Source organism: Lepisosteus oculatus, chromosome 5 (genome assembly GCF_040954835.1).
Source record: "Lepisosteus oculatus isolate fLepOcu1 chromosome 5, fLepOcu1.hap2, whole genome shotgun sequence".
NCBI classification, from domain to species: Eukaryota; Metazoa; Chordata; class Actinopteri; order Semionotiformes; family Lepisosteidae; genus Lepisosteus; species Lepisosteus oculatus.
In genome coordinates this window covers 54,877,335-54,900,307 of record NC_090700.1, presented here as the reverse complement: position 1 = coordinate 54,900,307, position 22,973 = coordinate 54,877,335, and the positions used below count along the sequence as shown (strand labels likewise).

The 22,973-nt window shown below is 42.2% G+C and overlaps 1 protein-coding gene across 2 annotated transcripts; it reads left to right on the top strand.

Annotated features, from left to right (window-relative positions):
- The first annotated feature begins 1,756 nt into the window (after positions 1-1,756).
- On the top strand, positions 1,757-21,281 carry enc2 (ectodermal-neural cortex 2). Of its 2 annotated transcripts, XM_015343770.2 has the most exons (4): positions 1,757-1,934; positions 4,960-5,083; positions 7,280-9,128; positions 19,858-21,281. In XM_015343770.2, the coding sequence occupies exons 2-3, from the start codon at positions 5,020-5,022 to the stop codon at positions 9,091-9,093; spliced, it is 1,878 nt and encodes a 625-aa protein (XP_015199256.1). In that variant the 5' UTR covers positions 1,757-1,934; positions 4,960-5,019; the 3' UTR covers positions 9,094-9,128; positions 19,858-21,281. The 2 variants fall into 2 exon arrangements, with proteins under 2 accessions (XP_015199256.1, XP_006628942.1); XM_006628879.3 differs by lacking the exon at positions 4,960-5,083 and having other exon boundaries at positions 1,758-1,934.
- The last annotated feature ends 1,692 nt before the right edge of the window (positions 21,282-22,973 follow it).

The following is a 22,973-nucleotide window of genomic DNA, read 5'->3' as shown; positions in this document are numbered from 1 at the left end:
ACCATTGTTAGTTTTAAGCACACTGCCATGCCTCTATAGAGTATTTTAACACCCATGCGTGCACACAGGCAGTTGAACACACTCCTTTATTCCACGCATCTACACTTTGCAACTTAGAAGCCTGGAGTCCTCTGGGACGTTGCTATTTGACGGAAAATGAATGCTGACTAAGACATAGAGCTTGCACAGCTCGTGCAACTTTAGCACAAACAGAACAGAATACAGAAAACAGAATACAAACTGGAAAGGGATGAAGGCACCTTGCGTCATGTGCAGGATTTGTTCCAGGTGGAAACAACTTTAATGTACTTTTATACTTCATATAAAAAACTGTTAACATACAATAATTAATAATAATTGCTGACAATTATATAGCGCTTTTCTGGACACTCCACTCAAAGCGCTTTACAGCCAATGGGGATCCCCTCCACACCCACCAATGTGCAGCATCCACCACGTAGGGTCAGTTGTTTGGAAACATTTAAAGAGCTTAAAACAATTTCCTTATTACCGTTCGGAACTACTCTTGTTTCACCAGCCTTTTTTCTTTGTACTGTTCTCCTGGCTAAACTCCTGTCTGGTTTTGAACCATCTGGCCTCTGCAAAGTTTCTCCTGAAATTAACTTGTGATGCAGTTTCTCAGTCCCCTGTTTCCTCACATCACCCAGGTGGTGGTTCCACTTCATTGGTGGGTGAAATGGGTCCCTTCCTATATGCACAGCACTTTGGGATCCTTTTGGATGAAAAGCACTATATAAATGCAAGTAGAATTATTAAACAGACTTTCAATAAAATCCATCATTTCTGAATGTGCCGTCTGCACATGTTTTTCTGCTAGTATTTCTTTAGTAATTCAGTTGAACCAATGAAACAACTAACCAGATGCTATTTTAGTCATGGAGTATATTCACTACACATCACCCCCTTCAGGGCACAAAAATCATTCAGCTAATGGTAATTTCCTCAATGGAAATGTACCACATGGCCACATGAACCTTTAACCTTTAGAAAACGCAACCTTGCATTTTCAAAAACCTAAATCACGGCATTCTCCCACGGGTGCAGAATTTAAACTTTTTTTAAAAAGCTCAATATTAAACAACTTTGAATAGGCGGTTTCTGTTGGAAAATAACATAGCATCCAGTATCGTTTTCTGTCCACGAGAGGGCACCAAACACCAGTAAAGGATTTGTGTCCCAGTAAGAGTTATCATCACACCTAAGGGAGTGAGTTCGTACTTTTCATCCTCGTCATCCAAAGACATAAAACAGATAACGTTCAACGCCAAGCATAAGGCAACGTTTTCTTTTATTGTGGGATGCACTGAATAAAACAGCCCTGCGTTGAACAAAACGCTTTCACGTTATCAATCTTGTCAAACCGTGATAAACCCGTTTGTCGGAAAATCGAAGTACTTCATCTGCTTATGCATGTAAAAAAAGTGACACGCTATACACACCTCACAAAGAGGATGTTTTAAAATGCGACTCCTATTAACAACTGCCGTGAACGAAGATCTTTAAGTATCGTACTAACTACCTACCGCTCATCCACCTATTCGCAACAGCTCTACCATTCATACAACAAATCCCACCCCAATTCCTGTCTCATCCTCTGATTGGTCCTTTCGTCTCTGCACTGCCCGCACTACAGCAAGGAACTCGAATTTCATTGGACAGCACCGAAATTAGTCCGGATGTCTGATTTCCCGTTGGCTGGGGCCATCCGTCAATCACAGCCCCCGAAACTCATTCCCTGCCTCCGGCTGTAGCTCTTTTTGTAGTTTGGTGTGCTCGGTTGCGGGGGAAGTACAGTTGTCTTGATACAAAGTAAAGGATTACAAAGGAGAGACTGGGAATTACATTATGATACAATTTGTGAAACGGAGACTGTAATCCATCCATCCTGTTCTCTTAACAACCTATTTTTCTCTGTAAGTATATGGGTAGACCTCGTTAAGAACTGATTCTGCTCTAGCGTTGCAACTTCGGTGTTTGTTTTTGTTGTTAATTGGATTACAACTTGGGAAGGCGAAGTTGAGCCTCTGCTTCTGGTTTCTCGTTTCTCAATCACGTGGAACCGTTGCTGAAATAAATAAGGTTTTACAATAGATCACCCAGACGTGCGGTGTTAACTCGATTTCCTTGTTTATGTGCTCATTTTGCACGGACTGGCGCTAGGGGAGATAACGTTGTAATTCGGGTTTCACACCGACGCTGCAACGCTGGGCCAAATCAAATATTTTACAGAGAGCAAAATCCACAACCGCAAATATCTCTTCGCAGCGCTTGGTTTTCTCTGCCTGTTTGGTCTGGGGGGGGTTGTATCTTTTCCCCGGGTCTGTTGTTACAGGTGCTGCTGTAGAGGTATTTCGCATTTTTGAGCTCCCCTGACTGCCTAACACGGTACCACAGAAACCGGGCAACTAAGATGCCGTTTTTCTTCTTTATATATATTTTTTTTTATTTGCCGACCTACGTGTTCGCTCCGAGCTTTAGCTACAGCACCTCGACGCGGACAAGTGTTTCGTCAAGGTTTCTCTTTCCTGTCTGTCAGGCGTCAAGACCGCCGGCGTGGAGTCAAACTTTTAATTTCTTAAAACGTATTTTTTTTGGGGGGGAGGGGGTAACAAACTCATTTAAGCTTGTGGGAATATTTGTCGAGACGGTGAGGCGCCCTTCTGTGTAGACGGCTGTACTCGGGTGACAGTGTTAGCCGGCGCAGGATAGACTACAGGTAGGCGTATGAACAGGTAAATATGGAAACTTTTCATCGGCACACAGCGCTGCTGCTATTTCATCAGGCGTTACTCGTGTGACTCTCGGTTGTATTTTCTCTTTCAGTCTTCTTTGGAGAGCACAAATCCGTGCATCAGTGTGCTTGGAAAGAATGCCACTGGAGTAAATGTAAAAAAAGACACCATACCCTACCGGAGCACTTGTGCATATAGCCTCTAGTGATAGAAGCCGATAAAATGCACTTTTAGCCAAAAATACTTGAACTGTCTTAAAAAATACTGTTTAACGACCGTGTGTTTTGAGGTTAGCTTTTTATTTTGTTTAATGGGAGAAATAGGAGAAATATAGATTCAGTGCTAGCCTTGTAAACCTAGACTCCGTCTCCGTGCAAGTGTACTGTACTTTATGGGTAGGAGAAGATGGAACATACATTGGGTTGGCTTTGCTGATCAATAGAAAGCGTACTGTAATAAACACGAACGTGCCCTTGTCTTAACGTGCCGGGCTATAATTTCCTCACGGAAAAAAAAAAAACAGATTTTCACAGTCCTCTCAGGTAAAGCTCTGGTTTCTCCGCTACGCATTATGCTTTCGCATCGGGAGACGGTGTCTGTACCAGCAGATTACAGAGTTCAGTTTCGCTTTAATTGCTACCTACTCTCAGTAAATTGGACGGTCAGGATTGCGTTCTGTCCGCCAACTGGCGGCGTTATTAAGGCAAGCACACGAGAAAAACGCTCAAATTAGTAGCTTCAGACGACAGTAACCCAGAAAGCCAAGGAAGAACAGAGATCTTCTTGGGCACGGAGACCCTTCCGCAGCTGTTCGAGGAAATCGTTCGTTTTCAGGAGCACAGTGTCGTACTGGAAGGCGTGACTTCGTGTGGGTGCCGGTACCCAGCTATCGGATCCCCAATCAGTTTAAAGTGTTTAAAAAAGATCTCCGAATATCTTTACTCTCTGGTGGGTGCACTGGTGCTGACAGAACTGTCAAATGAAAATTACTGCGCGTTTTAATTGTTTTAAATTGCCTATTCCAAGAGGGGAGCATAGAAACTCCTACACATGGTAAACGTGCACTTAAACTCGAAGCTGTAAGCTTTTAAATGCTCGTCAAATCTGGATCTTTCCCAGCAGAAACAGCATATTGATTTCCTTTTTAATCTGTGTAAACGGGGGGGGGGATTGTACGGCCATCTATTGATCTGCTTTTCATGTCACATCTATGAATTTAGTTTCCTGGTCTCCAAGGGTTGATAAGACACTTTCCTGACTCCCATGGGCTGTTACTGTTCATTTCCCCAGAAGGGATTACCCACGCCACGCACGCACATCCTTGGCCTTGAGGGAAAGTTTGTACGGTGCGCCAAGCACGGCGGGGGCTCGGGCGATCCTCCGCCTGGCTGTGACGTGGGCTCTTGCTGATTGATAGGCGCCCCCGAGTGTTAACGGCAGACTGCGTGCCAGCTGGTGATCGGTTCAGAGGCACAGACGCTGAGAAAAAAGCCACTAGTGTTTGACAGCCTTGAAAAGGCATTCCCACCACCAGCACCCCATCTTACAGCCCAAGGGAAGTGGTACTGGAATACCAACTCCCCTTGTGAATGGGGGACCCCGAGGGGCTTTGTAGTCCCATGTTGTCAAGAGAAATAACAAGCAGAAAGAGGAACCAGCTTAAATAGACGTTGTCTCCCGGTTACTGAGAGGCAACACAATTAAAAGGTATAATTAAAGTACATATGAATGCCTGGAAAATTAGGTATTCCGTGCACAGAGTCTGATTTAGTGGTCCTGGCAGAGAGCATAGGGATTTATTTCCCCCGGTCCTGAGGCAGAAAATCCCAAGTTGTGGATCACATTCTTCAGAGTATCTGTTGTGAAGTCTGTTCATTTTTTGTACTTTTGTATTCATTTTATTTTGGATATTTTTAAGTCTTTTCAAGCAGTCTTTTAGTATTAAAGACGATTTAAGAAATCGAGCGAGACTCAAAAATGGCGTGTCGTTGGTATTTGAAAAATAAGTAGCCCACCAGTGTTTATTGGATTGATGAGGGGGAAGTGAAATCGGTTTTTGGTCCTGGTTGGGGGGAAAAGGGGCATTTTGATAGACATGGTAAGAGAAGATCAATATGAAACAGCAGCACAGACTGCAAAAAATGTCCTGTGCGGAGCCTGATGATTGTAAGCTTTCATGTGTATTTTATTCCATTGTGCATCGCAGGACTACCATAACAGCACAGCCTCTAGAGGGAGCCCTGTTGGGAAGGGCAGAGCCGTGCAGATGCAGGTGCCCCCTCAGCTCTTCAGTGTCAGTGGTTGTGCCTGGGTCAGCAGTTTGTGCCGGCGTAAGTGGTGCAGGATTAACATCGCCCCACGACTTGACTCCCTCCCTCCCTCCCTTGCTGCACCACAACCCTGCTTTACCCAATCCTTGCCACAATACACCTTTTGTGTTTGCCCCCATCTTTGTAATCTGTGCAGACTGCATGCCCTTGTCTAAGGCTTAATCTGAGTTCAAAATGAGACGCCCTGCTGTGACATTACCTCCTGCATAGAAAGCCGGACCTGTCTCCATTAAACTAGCCATTTAGGAAGTTCATCTTTTGCATCAGTCTGGCATCCGAAATCGGTGGCTCCTAGGCTACAATCCCAACATCTCCGGTATATTTTGTCCTTGATGATTTGTAAACCCTCGTGTAGCTGTTTCCATCACTGTTGCTGTTGCCACTGCATTAACTCTCAATAATTATCCGACTTGGATTCCTTACGTTTCTTATGTAGCTGCTACGTAATAACAATGGCTTTGATTGTGTCTCGTTTAAAGCCTGCAGGTGGTAATGTGGTAAGGGTGCTTTGGGAATTCTTGAAGATAATTTTATTGAAGAGCTCTAGTGCTATAAATGAGCCTTTTTTTAATAATTGATCAATAGGTCTGGTTTGAAGTGCAGCAGGACAGCAGGTAGGTTGAGTCTGCAGCCGAAGGGACTGGGGTCTTGTTATTGAGGAATGATAGGTATGCTAGTGGGAGATCTCTTCCCAAGTGCTAATCATCCTTTCTGCTTGGCTTGTTGAGCTCTTTGAAATTAAGTGCTGGAAATAACAGAGCAGCTCTCTCCAAACTTGACTGTCATTAATTTGTTTTCATGCCATTTTTTGGCTTGCTGCTCAATTACAGAATTCCTCTTGGCAACCAGAGCTAGCAGGGCCAGTGACCTCTAAATGAAGCATCAGTGCCAGGCAAACGCAAGCACAGCAGTACCTGCATGATGCAGATATTTTAATGTCAAGACCTGTTTTTTTCAAATGAAGTCTAAAGCAGGATTTGAACACGTTTCGTTTTAAGAATGCATAATGATTCCAAGGAGCGGGTTTTATTTTTTCCCTTATCGTGGAAGCCATGATATTATAAGAACTTACAGTTGTTTACAGAAGAGAGCACGTCCTTCGGCCAGCCTGTTTGGCAATGAGCTTATTGATCCAAGCATCTCATCCAGTCATTTCAGCTAGGAACAAGGAAGCCAGGCTGTCGGCTTCACCACCATGGCTGGATAGCTTTCTCCACACTGACACAACCCTTCGGGTGAAGAGGTTCTTCCTTCTCTCAGATTGAAATGCATTCCTTGTGACAGGAGGGATCTTTCTTTGAGAAGGTGGTCCTGGGACAGATCATTTAACTGGGAACAAACGAGGAGTTGAGCTTTTTATTGCGATGCAAAACTTGACAATTTTCCAAAAAAGGTTTCAGTGAAATTAAATAAAACTGTTCTTGTAATATCTCTTTTCCATAATAATACTTCATAAGTGCCTTAACTCTTTGACGGTTAGGCAAACTTCCAGGTGAACAGATATCATGTTTTTAAGGTGCATTTTATAAATCACCCAGTGGGTTTTGGCCCCTTTATTTACCTTTGATTAAATCTTTGCATGATGGGGAAAAAAAGTTGTTTACTTAAGAGGTCTATGTTCTGCAGGATGATACCGGCTACACTTATCAACTGTATTGTGTGCACAATGCTAGTTCATTTTGTTCAGCTGAAGAACCCAATTTCATCTTTGATCTGTGTTGTGCACGTCATCAAAACATAGTAAACAAAAAAACAAATCGGGGGCCATGATTTCTGCACAGTTTAGGTCTATTATCAAAATAAAAGGAATCGGCTTTTGTGTCAGAGGGAAGGAATCAAAATACGTTTTTAAAATTCTAATGTGTAATGAAATTGGTAGCTGTGTTCTGCAACCTTCTAAAAATAAAATAAGTTATTATAATTTGGTCATAAACTGACACTAAAACTGCAGTTTTTTTTAATGGTTCCAGTTTTATATGTTGCCCCTTTGCTCTAAATGACACTTAAAAGATTTTTTCCCGTAAAAGTAGTTGTTAAAGTGAAATGAAGGGTCTGTTAGATAATATAAAAAATGAAATGGGAGGAATCACCGTTATGTTGAGCAAAATGTATTTTATCAGGCATTCCTTACTGTTAGGAAGGTGCTCTATGGACACCTCTTGTATAGATGTATAATTGCACGTTTCTTTTTTGCAGTCAGACAGTTAGGGGACGGTGATTCCCCGGAGGCGTCTGAAACGATGTCGGTCAGCGTGCATGAGAATCGCAAGTCCCGCACCAGCACTGGCTCCATGAACATCTCCCTGTTCCACAAGCCCTCTCACCCAGACAGCGTGCTCACCCACCTGAACACTCTGCGCAAGCAGTGCATGTTCACTGACGTCACGCTGTGGGCGGGCGACCGCTCCTTCCCCTGCCACCGAGCTGTGCTGGCAGCCTGCAGCCGCTACTTCGAGGCCATGTTCAGCGGCGGGCTGCGCGAGAGCCTGGACAACGAGGTCAACTTCCACGACAGCGTGCACCCCGAGGTGCTGGAGCTCCTGCTGGACTTTGCCTACTCCTCACGGGTCATCATCAACGAGGAGAATGCCGAGTCCCTGCTGGAAGCCGGGGACATGCTCCAGTTCCACGACATCAGGGACGCAGCTGCAGAATTCTTGGAAAAGAACCTACACTCGTCCAACTGTCTTGGGATGATGCTGCTCTCTGACGCCCACCAGTGCAAGCACCTCTATGAGCTGTCTTGGAGAATGTGCCTGGTGCATTTTGAGGCTCTGAGGGACACAGAGGACTTCTTCAGCCTATCCAAGGGAAAGCTCCTGGATCTGATCCTCAGCGACGAGCTGGAGATCGAGGATGAGCAGATTGTGTACAACGCTGTCATGCGCTGGGTGCGGTATGACCTGGAGAGCAGGAGAGAACACCTTCCCGAGCTGCTGAGGGGCATCCGCCTGGCCTTGCTGCCTTCCGAGTGCCTGATCAACGCTGTAGCCAGTGAGGAGCTGGTGGTGTCGGACAAACGCAGCATGCAGATCGTGGAGGAGGCCATTCAGTGCAAGAAGAAGATCCTACAAAATGACGGAGTGGTCACCAGCCCTTGTGCCCGTCCTCGCAAGGCTGGGCACACATTGCTAATCCTGGGTGGCCAGACCTTCATGTGTGATAAGATCTATCAGGTTGACCACAAGGCCAAGGAGATCATTCCTAAGTCAGACCTGCCAAGCCCTAGGAAGGAGTTCAGCGCCTGCGCTATTGGGTGCAAGGTATATGTGACGGGAGGAAGGGGCTCAGAAAATGGAGTCTCTAAGGACGTTTGGGTGTACGATACAGTTCACGAAGAGTGGTCCAAGGGGGCACCCATGTTGATTGCTCGGTTCGGCCACGGTTCGGCTGAGCTGGAAAATTGCCTGTACGTCGTCGGCGGCCACACGGCTATCGCGGGGGTTTTTCCTGCCTCTCCCTCCGTGTCACTCAAGCAGGTGGAGAGGTATGACCCTCTCACCAACAAGTGGACCATGATGGCACCCCTCAGGGATGGTGTCAGCAATGCCGCAGTGGTCAGCGCCAAGCTGAAGCTGTTCGTCTTCGGGGGGACCACCATTCACCGGGACAGAGCCTCCAAAGTCCAGTGTTATGACCCAGTGGAAAACCGCTGGATAATCGCAGCGGAATGCCCGCAGCCTTGGCGCTACACGGCCGCTGCAGTCCTGGGCAGTCAAATATTCATCATGGGGGGCGACACAGAGTTCACAGCTGCCTCTGCTTACCGCTTTGACTGCGAGACCAACCAGTGGACACGAGTCGGGGATATGACTTCCAAACGCATGAGCTGCCATGCCGTAGCCTCGGGCAACAAACTTTACGTGGTAGGGGGCTACTTCGGTGCTCAACGATGTAAGACGTTAGACTGTTATGACCCCACATCTGATAGCTGGAATAGTATAACCACAGTGCCTTACTCCCTCATCCCCACTGCATTTGTCAGCACCTGGAAACATCTGCCTGCTTAAACGCACTGGGAAGAAAGGGGGTTTAATAAACTTAGGTAAGATTTCTAATTTCCTCTTCAAAAAAGAGATTGTGTTCAGAAAACCAACATTTTAATGCCGTAGAGAAAGAAACAGAAAAGTGGAAATTGGTGGTTTGGAGAAAGAATAATGATTTTCATTAAAAGAAAAAATAAATGCTGCTACATGTAATTTAAAAAAGGTTCCCTGGGAATGGTGGTTCATTCACAACCAAGAATGCTTTGGCAGTGCCTTCAAGTATAAATGTTACTAAACTTTTTTTTTTTAGCTTTGGGTCTTTGAAATGACTGCACTTGGTCTGATCTTTGTAGAGATAAATGTGCCAGCCCACTTTTCGTCAAGGCGAAGACTGGAATGTTGCTCTGTGCTCTTTTACAGATATGAAACCACCCTGAATGTTAACAAAAAACACATTTCGCCAGTGAGAGGTTGCTGGTCATTTTTGGAAAGAAAAATGTGAAGGTTTAGGACCACAAATAAGATCAACACATTTGAAAAATTAAGCTAAAAACTGAACATGCTTAACTGGATTTGCAAATGGGTTAAACATCGGGCTTGCAGGCGTATTTGTTATATTAATCAAGTGTCTTCTTTCAACGAAACCTTTAGACAATGAAATCAAGGATGAGGTGACTGTTTTCATGTGTTTCTAGTGCTTTTACATTGTGTGTAGACCTGATGCATGCAAATCCATATTCTAGCGTTAATTGTATAGTATAGCTGGAGCTCTGGGCTTCTTCTCAGCCCCTGGGGAGATGAGGTCTGAGGAGAATCCAGCAGCTCCTAGCTTTTCTCCCTGAGTACGACGCAGCATGACATCATTGTTGTGGCACTGTTTGCAAAGTGGTGTGTCTGTACTGGGAAGGAATGTACAGGGCATTGTCATCATCTTTGGGAAACCCAGTGTCTCCTGGCCTGAACTAATGTGCCCCCTCCCGACTGGAGAGAGAGCTACTCATGAACTGATTTGTGATTTCAGGGGGTCTCAGTCAGTCGGCTGTTAGCCCCTGAGCTGGGGGAATATGCACCAGATCACGTCTGAAGAGCAATCCGTTTCTCCACATGACACATGGCATTCGTTCAGGAAGGATTGGGAGTGGCTATTCCCTTAATGTCTGTTTCCGTTTCTTCCCATGGTGGTTTCTTAGATGTCAGGTTTTCACTGCTGTAGTCTTAATTTTTTTTTACAGAATACTTAAGCATCTGTTTTACAAAATGAACGATTAATTGATTTATTCCATTCTGAAAAGAGAAGAAAGAAAACATGTTTTGGCCATGGAGCCAATGTCTTTGTTAAAGGAAATGCAGCACAAATGTGAATTTTCTACATTAATCTTTATTTCTGGAGAGCATATTATTTCATTGAACCTTGATAAGCAAACACTGCTTAAGTTCTCACAGTTTACTCAGCAAATGGTTGCTTCCATATCCTTCTCCATCACTGAATGCCAACTATAAAGCAGGAATTTCAAAGAGTATGAAAGATTTCGGAGATAATCTAGTAATTGCAGGCCTCTCTGTGACTCATTCACCTCTAATGCACTGTAAAACGTCAGTTAATATATTTAATTATATTTTTTTTGGCAAAAGAAAATGTGATCAACTGACTTTTTCCTTTGGTGTTTTGGCAAACGCTTATATTAAAGGGCCACTGAGCAATAGATCATAAAATTTTAAACGTTAATTCTATCACTCGGTTTATTTTGTGGAATGAATATACCACTGAAGCTGTTAGATTTTTGTTCATACCCTGTTTTCCTGAGGGATGGTTGTGTGTAGGAGATGGGAGGAGTTTGCTTAGGATTCTGACATTTTTAATTAAAAATTAAAAGATTTAAATAATTCAATAAAATTTCTGCTTACTATGAGAAAATGCAACGAAACAGCCTAAAATGTTAATGTCCGATAAGAAAATGGATTAAATAGATTTAATAGTTTTAAATGAAGGTTGTGATGTGTTGCGTTCAGGTTTTTCAAACCTAGACTGGATGCAGTTTTCATTTTTAGGTTTATGATTAAAAACTAAAGAGTTGTTTCTTGATAGTTTAGTGAAAAGGGGAAACTGAAATTTATGGTTAGCCCAGGGGACGAGTGATTTTTTTTTTCTGTATTTGGTGAGGATCGGCATCACATGCTGTAAAATAGATACTATATAGTAGGGGCGTTTTGTGCATTTTGTGAGGTTCCAAAAACAATCATAAGACAAATCACCGACAAATCACTAAAAAAAAGCCTTATCCTCCAGCCTCAGGCTTTTACTACCTGCATGTAAACTTATGGAAACTTGCTCCTTCCTTTTGTACTGAGCTGGGAGGCAGAGATGGGAGTAATTCAATCTTGACTGCAGGATGGGAGGAGAGCAGTGAAGGCTTCCTGCTGGATACCAGCCTGATTTTTAAAGACATGGCTCCTCTGGACGGGGAAGAGAAATGCCGGGATGTGGGTGCTGCAGAAAACGTGCTACATGACAGAATCGCACTAACAAGCGCCCAGGAGCGGGACAGGAGCGTCCCTCCTTCCCTGCCAGTGGGGGCGTGACTGGAGGGCAGTCCAGTGGGACTCTGCCAATTATAGATCTGGGCTGCACAGGGTACCAGGTGGCCTGGCAAGGCTCTCTCTCCTAATTAGACCCACTGGTACAGAGCTGAGGCAGATGTCGGGGTACTTCACCCCTGCGTGGTATTAGGTATCACCTCTAAAGATGGCTTTCAAAAGGAAGTGCGGTTTTGTTAACTTATTACTGTAGAGGGAATGCTTTTGTTCTGGATGTCAGATTCCTTAATGTCTAAGTGATGTAGGGACTTTCTTAAGCACAAATATCTTTCCTAGCACAGACATGAAGCAGAATTATGCAGAGGCTTTCAAATTAATGGTCCTGTAGTAATGTGTAGTCCGTTTTAATCCTTTCTAAGGAGGTTTTGCCCTCCTTGCTGAAGCTCTTCATTGGGTGAGTCACAGGTGCTGTGCCTTGCTACAGGCAATGCCATTTTAACAGCCAATGAAATATTCACACAGATGTGTAAGAATAAGGTCCATGTGTTAAGTCATAAGCTTTGTTTGGGAAATGCTGTATATGCTTCTTCAGTTCTTCTTAATGGAGCTTCCAGACATATAGAAAGCACATTGCCTTAAGAAGATGGCTCAACAGCTAATGTTTCCTTGTACAAAACATAACTTTTCTGCAAAGTTCCTGGCAAGAGGTCTCCAAGAACAATAGGCCAAAATGCCTTTGAGTCTGTAAAGAACCAGGGTTTTAGAGCAGGCAACTGAGATATTGTTGTACTGCAATAAAATGCTTTTTTTGTTAATTTTCTGAAGCCTCTAAAAAATCAACTAAAATGTAATTTGTGAAAGTTTAATTGCATCTAAAGGAAGAAGTTATATAAAAGTCTTTTGCATAATCTATTCTTTGGCCTCTGGTTAATGATAAATCAAGGGATGCGGCCTTTATGTGGAAAAGTCAGCCCTTTGTGCTAATTTTGCTAAGTTCACATTTCTATGTGCTTTTACCTAATATTCCAGCATCCAGCTGAACACAAAACACAGATTATTTTCTGTATAAATGCTGAAAATATTTCTTCACAAAACGCAAAAAGACTTTGCTCTGATTGTCAGCACTAAATAAAGAAAAATGCATCTTCACTGATTGTTATCCCAAGAAGATTTCTGTAAAACTTCTAATGGTCCTGCTTTATTCATTGTTTTGAGTGAACTATGATCATTTTTTTACTTGAGTTAAGTTTTTGCAATCATTCAAACTGTGAATAAAATTGTTGCGAAAATATTAAGTACGACCCTATACTCCTGTTATGTGCATTTGATATGCTTCACAAAACAGATTACAGCTTTCCCCATTTCCCCTTCACATTTTAAATTATTTAACATATTTAAATGATGGAGAACATTGTTAGCTTATGTTAGGGAGTGGTACATTTATGGTTGCTTTCTTAACATGATCTTATTACTGTTATTGGCTTTCTGAGCCCCTCTATAGATTCAGTTTAGGCCAGAAAAGCTCAAAAGCATGAGATCAGATAGGCAGCACCTTAAGAAGGCAGGAGAGGCTGTGTAACCTGCACCTTACCCAGTGTTACATGGCTCACTGCTGCCTTAAACTGAATGTGGTAGTAAAGAGAGCAGATGCTTTATAAAGAGCGCCAGGAGATATTTACTGCCACAGGAGCAGCTGGAGTCCTCCTTAATCGTCCTGAGGACCCCTCCCATCATGCCCTTTGTAGAGATTTGTGCGGGGACAGTGTTAGGGTATTCTTTTGTAGGCATGATAAATCCTCATCAAGACGACTCTCATTTTGTTTTGATGTGCCAGTGTTTGCGTATTTTTTGAGGAGTGTAAACGTGGCACTTAAACGCCTTTTTATTCAGTGCCACTACTTTCTGAAGCATTTTGAGTAGACTCTTGGTCACATGTAATTAATACAGCAATAATAACCCAGTACACAAATTCTGTTTGGTGTCCATCTTAAACTAATCTGAGACTATTCGTTTCCGAAACAGCCTTTTTTGGTACTTTGCAGGTAACACGAGGAACAAAAACTGATTTTTTGTTCTACGTAGAAGACTGGCTCACTAAGAGCCATGCAGTAGGAGCACAGAGATGTTTTGCTCTTCACAGACAGGCCAGCATATGACCACTGTGCTGGAGCACATGCTCTTTCTGTTCTTGTAAAGTGAGCAGCTCTGTGTGACCTCAGGGAGCCTCACAGCTTTGTAACCACAGAATGACAACCTTGGTGACTGAAATCATTCTTGGGAGCAATTTTGATCTGAACGGCAAGTTTAAAGGAGCAGTTCTTGAATCGTGAGGAAAGAAATATTCGCATAAGTGTTTGTGATTCATGAAAGGTAAATTGTTACTATTTTTTTCCAAACTAAAGATTAAGCCTTTTTGCCCCCATGAAAAGTTAATGTTATAAGATATAGAAGAGCCTTTCTGTAATTGTAAGACAATAGGTTTTGGTGATACTTTTAATAAGTCAGGTTATACCTACATTTTATCAGCTAGTTCCAACCACTCCATTTAATTTATCATTCTAGTTTGGTCAATTGTGTACCTAGCGAAATAATGAGCAGTTTATTTTAATACACGACTAATTGTTATTATAATCCTGAGTATCATACTAGCTGTGTTCACCATTTTTTTTTGTAGCTGAGGAGAATGAGCTCAGTTTGAAAAAAATAGTCCACCGAAACAAGAGAATTCTGTTTTGCAGGTCTTTGACAGTGTTTGAGCTTTGTTGACTGCAAATTGAGAGTGTGTGCTAGTTCCCTGCACAGCTACACATCCATAACCATGCAGTGTTTTTATCAATAACGTACCCTAGGTTACTAGGTATCCCGGTCAAACCAGAATTGTCCTTGTTTGAGCCTTATATTGGTTAATGATAGGAGTGCAAAATTGTCCTGCTTATTGGTTGCCCTGACCCTTTACCTCCTCCTAGACTCTCATTGCACCTCGGTGATACTGTTTTGGCAGGGTATGAACTAGGAGTGAAGGCACCCAGTAGCCCGTAGCCCAATAACCCGGTATGTCTACCAGTACTGTTCCTGACTAACCCCTTTCCTTGGTGCTGGTAAAACAAGGTGCTATTGCAATGACCTTTTTTTTTGCTGTAATATTCCGAGATCTACAAAATACATTATTGCATCCTTGAAAGTGCACTGAGGTGCAGCCCCTATAGCCTAGTATTTTCCCTGTCCATGTTTCTAGCAAGAGCAGTGCTTGTACAGGTAATGTGGTTTCCCCATTTGTCAATGCCTTATATCTATCATAATGTTCTAATATCTAAACTGCCCTGTCCTCAAGTACAATGTAATTGGCTAGCATTACACCCTGTTAATCCAGGTAATTTGCTTCTTGAACCAACATTGAACTCTGCAGCTTCAGTTTGTTGGTCTAAACCACCTAATTATTGTGGTGTAACAGAAGCAGTAAATCGGATAGCCTTTGCTATAATTTTAATCCTATCATTCCCTCTTGCTGCATGCTACAGTGACAGAAAATAGTCGTGTTTATCTGTGCTTACAGAGCTGCCAAATGCTCTGAGCAGCTCTGGGCCAGGTAACTCCATACTGGGCTTAGTGTAGGAATTCTGTTAATCCAAGCTTGCTTTTAAAGAAAAAAATAGAGCTTGTATTCTTGGCCAGTTTTGTATTGTGTTGTTTTGCTTGCAAAATTTGAAATTGGCAGCAGGAGGAATCAATCAGATGACTCCTAGTTCCCTTCCTAGGATAGTGCTTCAGTGCAATCTTTCCTGATATTTCAACACATCATGTTAGTCAGCCAAACTGCACTTTCCCTTGCTGCAGTCTAGACAGAAGGGTGATTGTGGTGTTCAATATGGCCTGAGAAATGTACCATGTGTCAGCTCTTGCACATCTTTACACCCTAGCTATGACTAATGACAGAAATAAATGATGGTATCCATAAGTGAGCAGCCTTATTTGTTTTTTTAATCTGTTCGATCACAGAACTACATCGGCATTTAAGCTCTTATTGCTATTTTTTTTTCCTGTGTACATATTTGTTTGGTGAATACAAAATGAGATTTCATGGTGATGCAAGCTTTGTACAGTACAGTAAATGCAGAAATTAATTAAAGCACATTTTAACTTGTCAAACATGAGATGCTTTTAATTATGAAATGGTGTTGCAGAACAAGCTAAAATTCACTACAGTGTTCTCAAGGGAGTATTTCTGCCAGCTGTCTCCTAATATCATGCCTGTCTTTCAAATACTCCTTTTACTGCTGTAGAAAATGTTTTTAAAGCCACATTGCATTTTTTTCCCCATATTATTGATATTATCCAATTCCATCTCCATTTTTACAAAGATCTGTGGTTAATTCTTGCAATCCTCGTTCTATGTCAAATTGATGGTATCATTGCACTAATCTTGCTAATCTTCACCTGTGCCTTACAGCTAAGATCTTTCACAGCTCAGTCTGCAGTAAGCAGAAGAACAGGTCTGGCCTTCTGTTCAGTTAAACAGCCAGATTGCACCTAGACATTAAGTGGCTGTGTCTTGGCAATTTAATTTTTTAAGTCTCTGGCAGTGAAATACTCTTGGGACTCTTGCAATCATGTAGGAAGAATGGCATTTTAAGGTTTGCAGAAGTACTTCATTGCATTTTTTGCCTTGCACTTATCATCCCAAAAGACCTTAAAGCACTTTATCCCCGTTCATTGACCGCTGAAGTGCAGCGCCCAGTTCTGTCATTAGTCATGCCGGGCCGTGCTCTGCCAGCAGCCCCATTACAAAGCGGAAGAGATGCAGAAGTGAGATGCTTCCTCACCAGCTAAACCGAGGGGAAATTCTAGGGAGACACGAGTGTCCCAGCTAATGTCCACTAGTTGACACCCTTACATCAGACAGTGCCCTGAGATCTTTAATGACCAAGTAGTTGGGACCTGGCTTCGTCTCATCCTAAAGGTGGTAGCACTTTTTGTTTCAGGTCAGTGTAGTTTCCCTGTGTCCCCCTGCCCTTTCCTCTCCCTTAAAGCACTGCTGACAGAAATTGCTGCAGTATGGTGAGGCTAAATCAGGCACAGTACTAGTTACAATTTACTTGTACTGCTTTAATGTCTCTGATGTAAGAAAATCCCCCCTGTGCACATTGATCTTCTCACAGCATTGCCTTGCTTTCTCCCTTAAACTGAGATTTCGGCATCGACCACACAACCTTTATTAAAAATAACAAGACAGGACAATAGTGTTCGAGGATTTATAGAACTAGGTTATATGTTAAGCTGCAGAGGTCAGTGAGAGTCCTTTAATTGAGTGCCCACATGAGAAATGTACCCAGACAATTAATTGCAATCCTCAGAGCTAAAGCAATAGTGCTGAGAAAGCTGTCGTAAAAAGTATTGGAGGCAAAGGTCTCAGCATGTCTATTACAGATATTTTTCCTTTTTGTTTTTCCAAAGGCAAAGAAATGTTCAGTACATTTAATTTGCATAGCAGTTCACACCAGGAAGCCATGAGTCATGTAATCCTTTTTTTATCGTTGTACAAAGCTTCATCTCTGCTTATCACACTGTATGCAGCTGTTATCAATTTCTTCAGAAATTAATTTTTGGAATCTTTTGTTTAACTTTTTGCGTCATCTTTTAAATCTTAGTGGAGGGTTTTTTAACCTCTTTAACCAGGCACATATAGCATTAATTAGCTTTAGGATCATCACATAACTAGTAAGCCATTTGCAGTCTCACTTAAACATCCGTTAATTCACAGGAATTAACTGTGTTGTATTGGTGTTTTTCCACATCATGTGGTTTAATAATAAATAATTATTCCTTACACTTATATAGGGCTTTTCTGGACACTCCACTCAGAACACTTTACAGGTAATGGGGATCCCCTCCACCACCACCACCAATCTGCAGCCCCACCTGGATGATGTGACGGCTGCCAGAGTGTGCCAGTGCACTCACCACACACCAGCTATTAGTGGGGAGGAGAACAGAGTGATGAAGCCAGTTAAGGGATGGGGATTATTAGGAGGCCATGATTGGTAAAGGGGGTACACCAGGGCAACACCCCTACTCTTTTCAAGTAGCACACTGGTATTTTTAATGACCACAGAGATTCAGGACCTTGGTCGTGTGTGTCATCCAAAGGATGGCACCTTTTTTACAGTATAGTGTCCCTGTCACTATTCTGGGGCATTAGGACCCACACTGACTGCAGGGTGAGCGCCCCCTACTGGCCCCTCTAATACCTTTTTCAGCAGCAGCCATTTTCCCAGGAGGTCTCCCATCCAGGTACTGACCAGGCTCACACTGCTGAGCTCCAGTGGGCTCCCAGCTGGGAGCTGCAGGGTGATAGGGCTGCTGGCTAAAATACCCTGTCCAATGTGTTTGCTTTAGAGATGGTTTTTGTTATGTTGGTCTATAACAAATGTATTTAACATGCAAATAGAGAAAGTTCTTGTTACAAGTTACTTGTTGAAACGATTACTTTCTTTAATAAAATGTTGGGTGAAATTTAGGAGATAACTTTATATACTAAGTGTACACTGCAAAGATAACAGTAATAGCTTAAAATTCTTACATTTCCCAATTGTTTTTGCTAATTTTAAAAACCCTTATAAATATATAAATCCCTTATACAAGTAACTGTTAACTGTAATAGACTTAAATGACTTAAAACCCTTTCCCCAGTATGGCTCTGTTGTGCCTCGTGTCCTGTTCTACGGGATTTGGCTCCGGCTTGCTCTGACCCTCATCCTCATAAGCAGTTTCCTTTTTGGGGGCGGTGTGGTGGCTCTGTGGCTCAGGATCTGCACCTGTGGCTAGAAGGTTGCTGGTTTGTATCCCGCGGCCGGCAGAGGAATCCTACTCCGTTGGGCCCCTGAGCAAGGCCCTTAACCCCAACTGCTCCTGGTGCGCCGTATAAATGGCTGACCCTGCGCTCTGACCCCAAGCTTCTCTCCCTGTCTGTGGGTCTCATGGAGAGCAAGATGAGGTATGCAAAAGACAATTTTTTAATACAATAAATTGTATATGGCCAATAAAGTGATCTTATCTGTCTTAAGGACGGGTGAAGTTTTTCCCCACAATATCTTTAGCAGCAAAATATTTTCCTGTTTTTGAAAGACTTCAAGCTATCATTTTATAGTGAAGGCAAATGCCACCTTCTCTACCCGCTGTACATAGTTGACATAAGTTGTCTAAATATTCTCTTGCACTTTCTTTCAAATGTGTTTTTTGCAGATAAAGCAACTACTGAGCCTAATTCACTGTGCACAGAAACACAAGATCTTATCAATGTGTGCAGCTGGTGCTTATGTGTGCATTGCACTGGTGGAAGTCCAAGTAGGTGGGCACTCGTTTCACCTTGACATCTGACTTTAAACATCTTTGTGTGCCTGTGCTGTAGAAAGTCTGAAAAGGCTGACAAATGCTAGCTGATCCGAAATTCAATGGGCATCTCGATGGGTAGATGGGTCAGAGGAGCCTGTCCGTGACTCGCTCTCCCCACGAAGGTAGTCGTCTTCAGGGTTAACCGAGATCATTCAGATCATCCAAACTGGGTCGATATACACTACAAAAATACTCCATTCCAAACATTTTAAAAGGCAGGCTACTTTCTGTTCGTCAGCTTCCACAAACATCTCCTCTCCCGTTCACTTACAGCTCTTATTACATAGAGCCATTGTGTGCTGGTTACAACATAATTACCACCTCTGGAGCTAATATTACTCCCTTTGTAGGATCGTTTGCACAGTATATTATGCTCAGACAAAAGAAGAGCTAATGGCAGAGCAGTGCATAAAGGGTAGTCTTAAAGTCAAGTTCAAAATATTGTAGCGGCTACACAGAATCTGTTTGTCTCCTGCTGGGAAAAGCTTGCATTGATGCAACTCTGATTTAATCAGTGCTAGAAAAAAAACAACAACAACAACAACTATGTGACCTGAAAGTTTGGAAAGATGGGTTTGTGATAAGGGTCATTTCGTCCAACATTGCATATTTTTAGGGCTGAGGTCTGGAAATTTGACGTTGCTAATATTTCCAGTTTCCTAATCTTTTCTAAACAACTGTTTTCTTTTTGTCTAGTGGCACTTTTAACCTAGATTATCTGTGATTGGGTTCTGTAGCAGCCTCCTTCGTTTTTCCTTGGGGAGAGGGAGTTCTGTGAGGAGCGAGCCATGCTGTGGCAGTTTGCCTGGCTTCTCCAGTCACCGGCGGTGGTTGTGCTGTAATAGTTATTGTTTCTCTCCCCAGATGCCATGGTTTTTTCTCCCTGGTGGTTGCCTGGGACAGGCGTTCTTCCAAACAGCCTGCGGTACAATGTCCAGGAGACATCAGGCCGGGGCTGCACTGAGTCTTCACTATCACCTTCCGACTAACTGGCGGGAGAGGAGCCGGACTGGGGAATGAACTCCAGATGGGACACCCATGGGATGATCGGAGAGTTGTTTCTCCGTCTCCTTTGGGGCACAACTCAAAGTGGATTACTTTGAGTCTTAACAAACTTTCAGCCACTGTGGAGAAGGACTGATCCCATTGGGACAGATTTGGATCAAGTGGTACTAAAATCTTTGGGCAGGTTTCACTTTTAAGGCTATTACTGTTGGAAACAGCATGATCACAGACACAAAGCAGAACTTTTACATTCGTCATTTGACCTTAGAAGAACGTGATCCACAAACAAAACTCAACCAGTTACTCAGAGTACTTCCAAGTTGGCTTAAACTGTTTTGTTGCTTTTTTATTTTAAAAAGTATTTGGAGGAATAGAGTGACAACTATTTTTGTCAACACACATAATGTTGGCCAATACATGACACTGTAGGTGTACTGAAGAAAACTGCATGATTATCTTAGAAATAAAACAGACATCCATTGGTAGATATAATTAACAGGTTAGAGTAAAACTGCTTCCTGTTACAATGTACAGCATATTATGCAATCATAATTCATTATCTAAACTTCCAGAGTGGGGCTCAGGACTGCTGCAGCATCGCAGTTTCTGTGAGAGCTTTCCTCTGTCCCCAGTAATAGAACCTGTTTGAACAGGATGACTTGAAAGGTCAAAATCTGAGCACACTTTTAACATGTTGAATTGCTGTAACACACTAATCTGAAATTAACTTTTCTGTACATTTATATCAGATTCCTGATTCATGAAGCATTTCAGGTGATTGAAATTAATGAAAAAAGAACTTAAAAACGTCAACACTATGGTTATTGGTTTTGCTACCAGTTTTTTAGGATGAATTTTGCACTTTGAACTGATTGTTGTTTTGTAGGAGATTCGAAAGGGGCGATGAGGTTGTTGTGGTCCTGGATTTTATCTGAACTTTAACTGATGTAGTTTGAAGAATGACTTTGAAATTCAGTCCAGATAGTTTACATTTCAGTTTGTAATCCTTGCTAGTTCTTAAACTTCTCATAGTAGGTAATAGGACCTTGGGAGGGGCTTTGAATTTTGTTTTGAATACATTTTAAAGAGTCCTTTACACTATTTGACTTCAGAGGTGAAAATCTTGTTACATCCAGTCCATTTGTTTACAAAATAGAAATGCATTCTGAAATGTTATTGGCCACCATATCTGCTCCTGTGCCTGAAACTGATGGGAGTGTTTGTCATTTTATTCTCATGTGTCAAGGGCTTAAATAAACCAGTGACTTTCTGATAAAGCTAAAGATGGTGGTTCATTCTGTAGCCCTGGATTGATTCTGTAAATTAATTAAGGATCAGCTGCTTTATGTTTACATATCGGGTTAAACATTTATATAGTACCAAGTACAAAGGCAGAATTCCCTCTTTTTGTTTTAAGACATTACAACGGCGTACAGGTTTGAAGCTGAAAATGTCCCGTTACCAGTTTGTATTTACAGCACTACAGATTTTTTTTTCCATCATGGACAGAAGCACAAGATAGAAGCAGCACAAAAGAGCTATTGCTATTATATGTGAGGAATTCATCTAGTCTTCCTTGGAGTTTCAGACCCAGTCTTTATAAGCAACCCTGCAATCCCTTACCAGTTAGCTATGTGCTTGAATCATACACCTGGAATAGGTGCATATTTACCAATCCTCATCTGCCAGAGCAGCCTGGTGGTTATCTGTGGTAAAGATGCTTCCTGCTTTACTTGAACTGAATTTGCACAATTCTCCTTTTAAACTCTGCCTTAGAGGGTACAAGACAAACAAAAGAAGCATATTTAAGCAATCACAAAAATATGCCTGGAGTTTATTGCCTTCTAACCCAAAAGATATCGCAATCACTGTGAGCTATTTTTAAAATGTCTGCTAGCTGTATCCCCTGCAGTGAAACTGAAGCTTTTTGGCAGACTGCCCATCTGGCATTACAGTAACTGTGGTGAATATTCCTCAACAGGATAGCACATCTATGGGGGAAAAAAGATATTGAACAACTATAAAAGGGAAAGGGATTGTAGACTTTCAAATACTTAGTCTATTCAGAGCTACTTAGTCATTTTGTGGAAGCTGTGGTAAGGCCACAGGAGCCATCGCTGTGCTTCCTATTGTATTGATCATCTTCTGTCCAATATCGTTTCCAAGCTCTGCCATTCATGACACTCAATACAGGAGAAAGGAAGGGAAGAAAAAATCTACTTCACGTGCAGTTTATTTCAAAGCAAAAAAAATTACTAATTGAGATAAAAGCATTTTGTTGACAGGAATGACTTTAGGGGATTTAGATTTTAACAACACAATCAGACAAGCAGGCGTTGATATCATTTATTGCATTGTATGTATATGAAGTCGGTAAAAAACACAATACTGCTGTACAATTTGTATCAGGACCTTTGGTAATTCTTAATAAACATTTAAAGTGATCAAGTCCATGAGCTGGATTGTTAAATCGGGGCATCACATTATATCCAAACTGAAGTATGGCTTGCATCAAAGCTTAACTTTCCTAAATGAAACAACACAGTGTTGCGTAGAGTACACAGCTTCACACCGAGTCTTCAATCCTACAGTAAGTAACAGTGAGGCAGCCTCAGGGATGTTTGAAGGGACTCAGGACAAGGTAAGTTCCATTGTCAGTATTTTTCAGACGTTTCACTGGAATATAGTACACGGTGAAAATGTTGATTAAATCCAAGTCCGGCAATTTGGCAATAACCATTAATTTCCATTTGTAGTGTATGGTGAGTAGGTAATAAGACCTTGCCAACCTAAAACAGTAATTCACATTGCACCAATACTACTAGTTTGTTTTTTTTAAAAAGGCTGACCAAGACATCGGCAATCCTGTGGTTGTGCCATGCAGAATTATAGCACAGTGTCTGTGTCTGTAATTTGCTAAATTTGTTGCTATATGGAAAACAACAGCCTGCAATTTGCACATCATGTAATCATGT

Bases quoted from the DNA above. Each gene is read 5' to 3' on its own strand.
- enc2 (XM_015343770.2), top strand. From the start codon at position 5,020: ATGCAGGTGCCCCCTCAGCTCTTCAGTGTCAGTGGTTGTGCCTGGGTC. The intron at 5,084-7,279 runs GTAAGTGGTGCA...TCTTTTTTGCAG, and splicing joins GGTCAGCAGTTTGTGCCGGC to TCAGACAGTTAGGGGACGGT.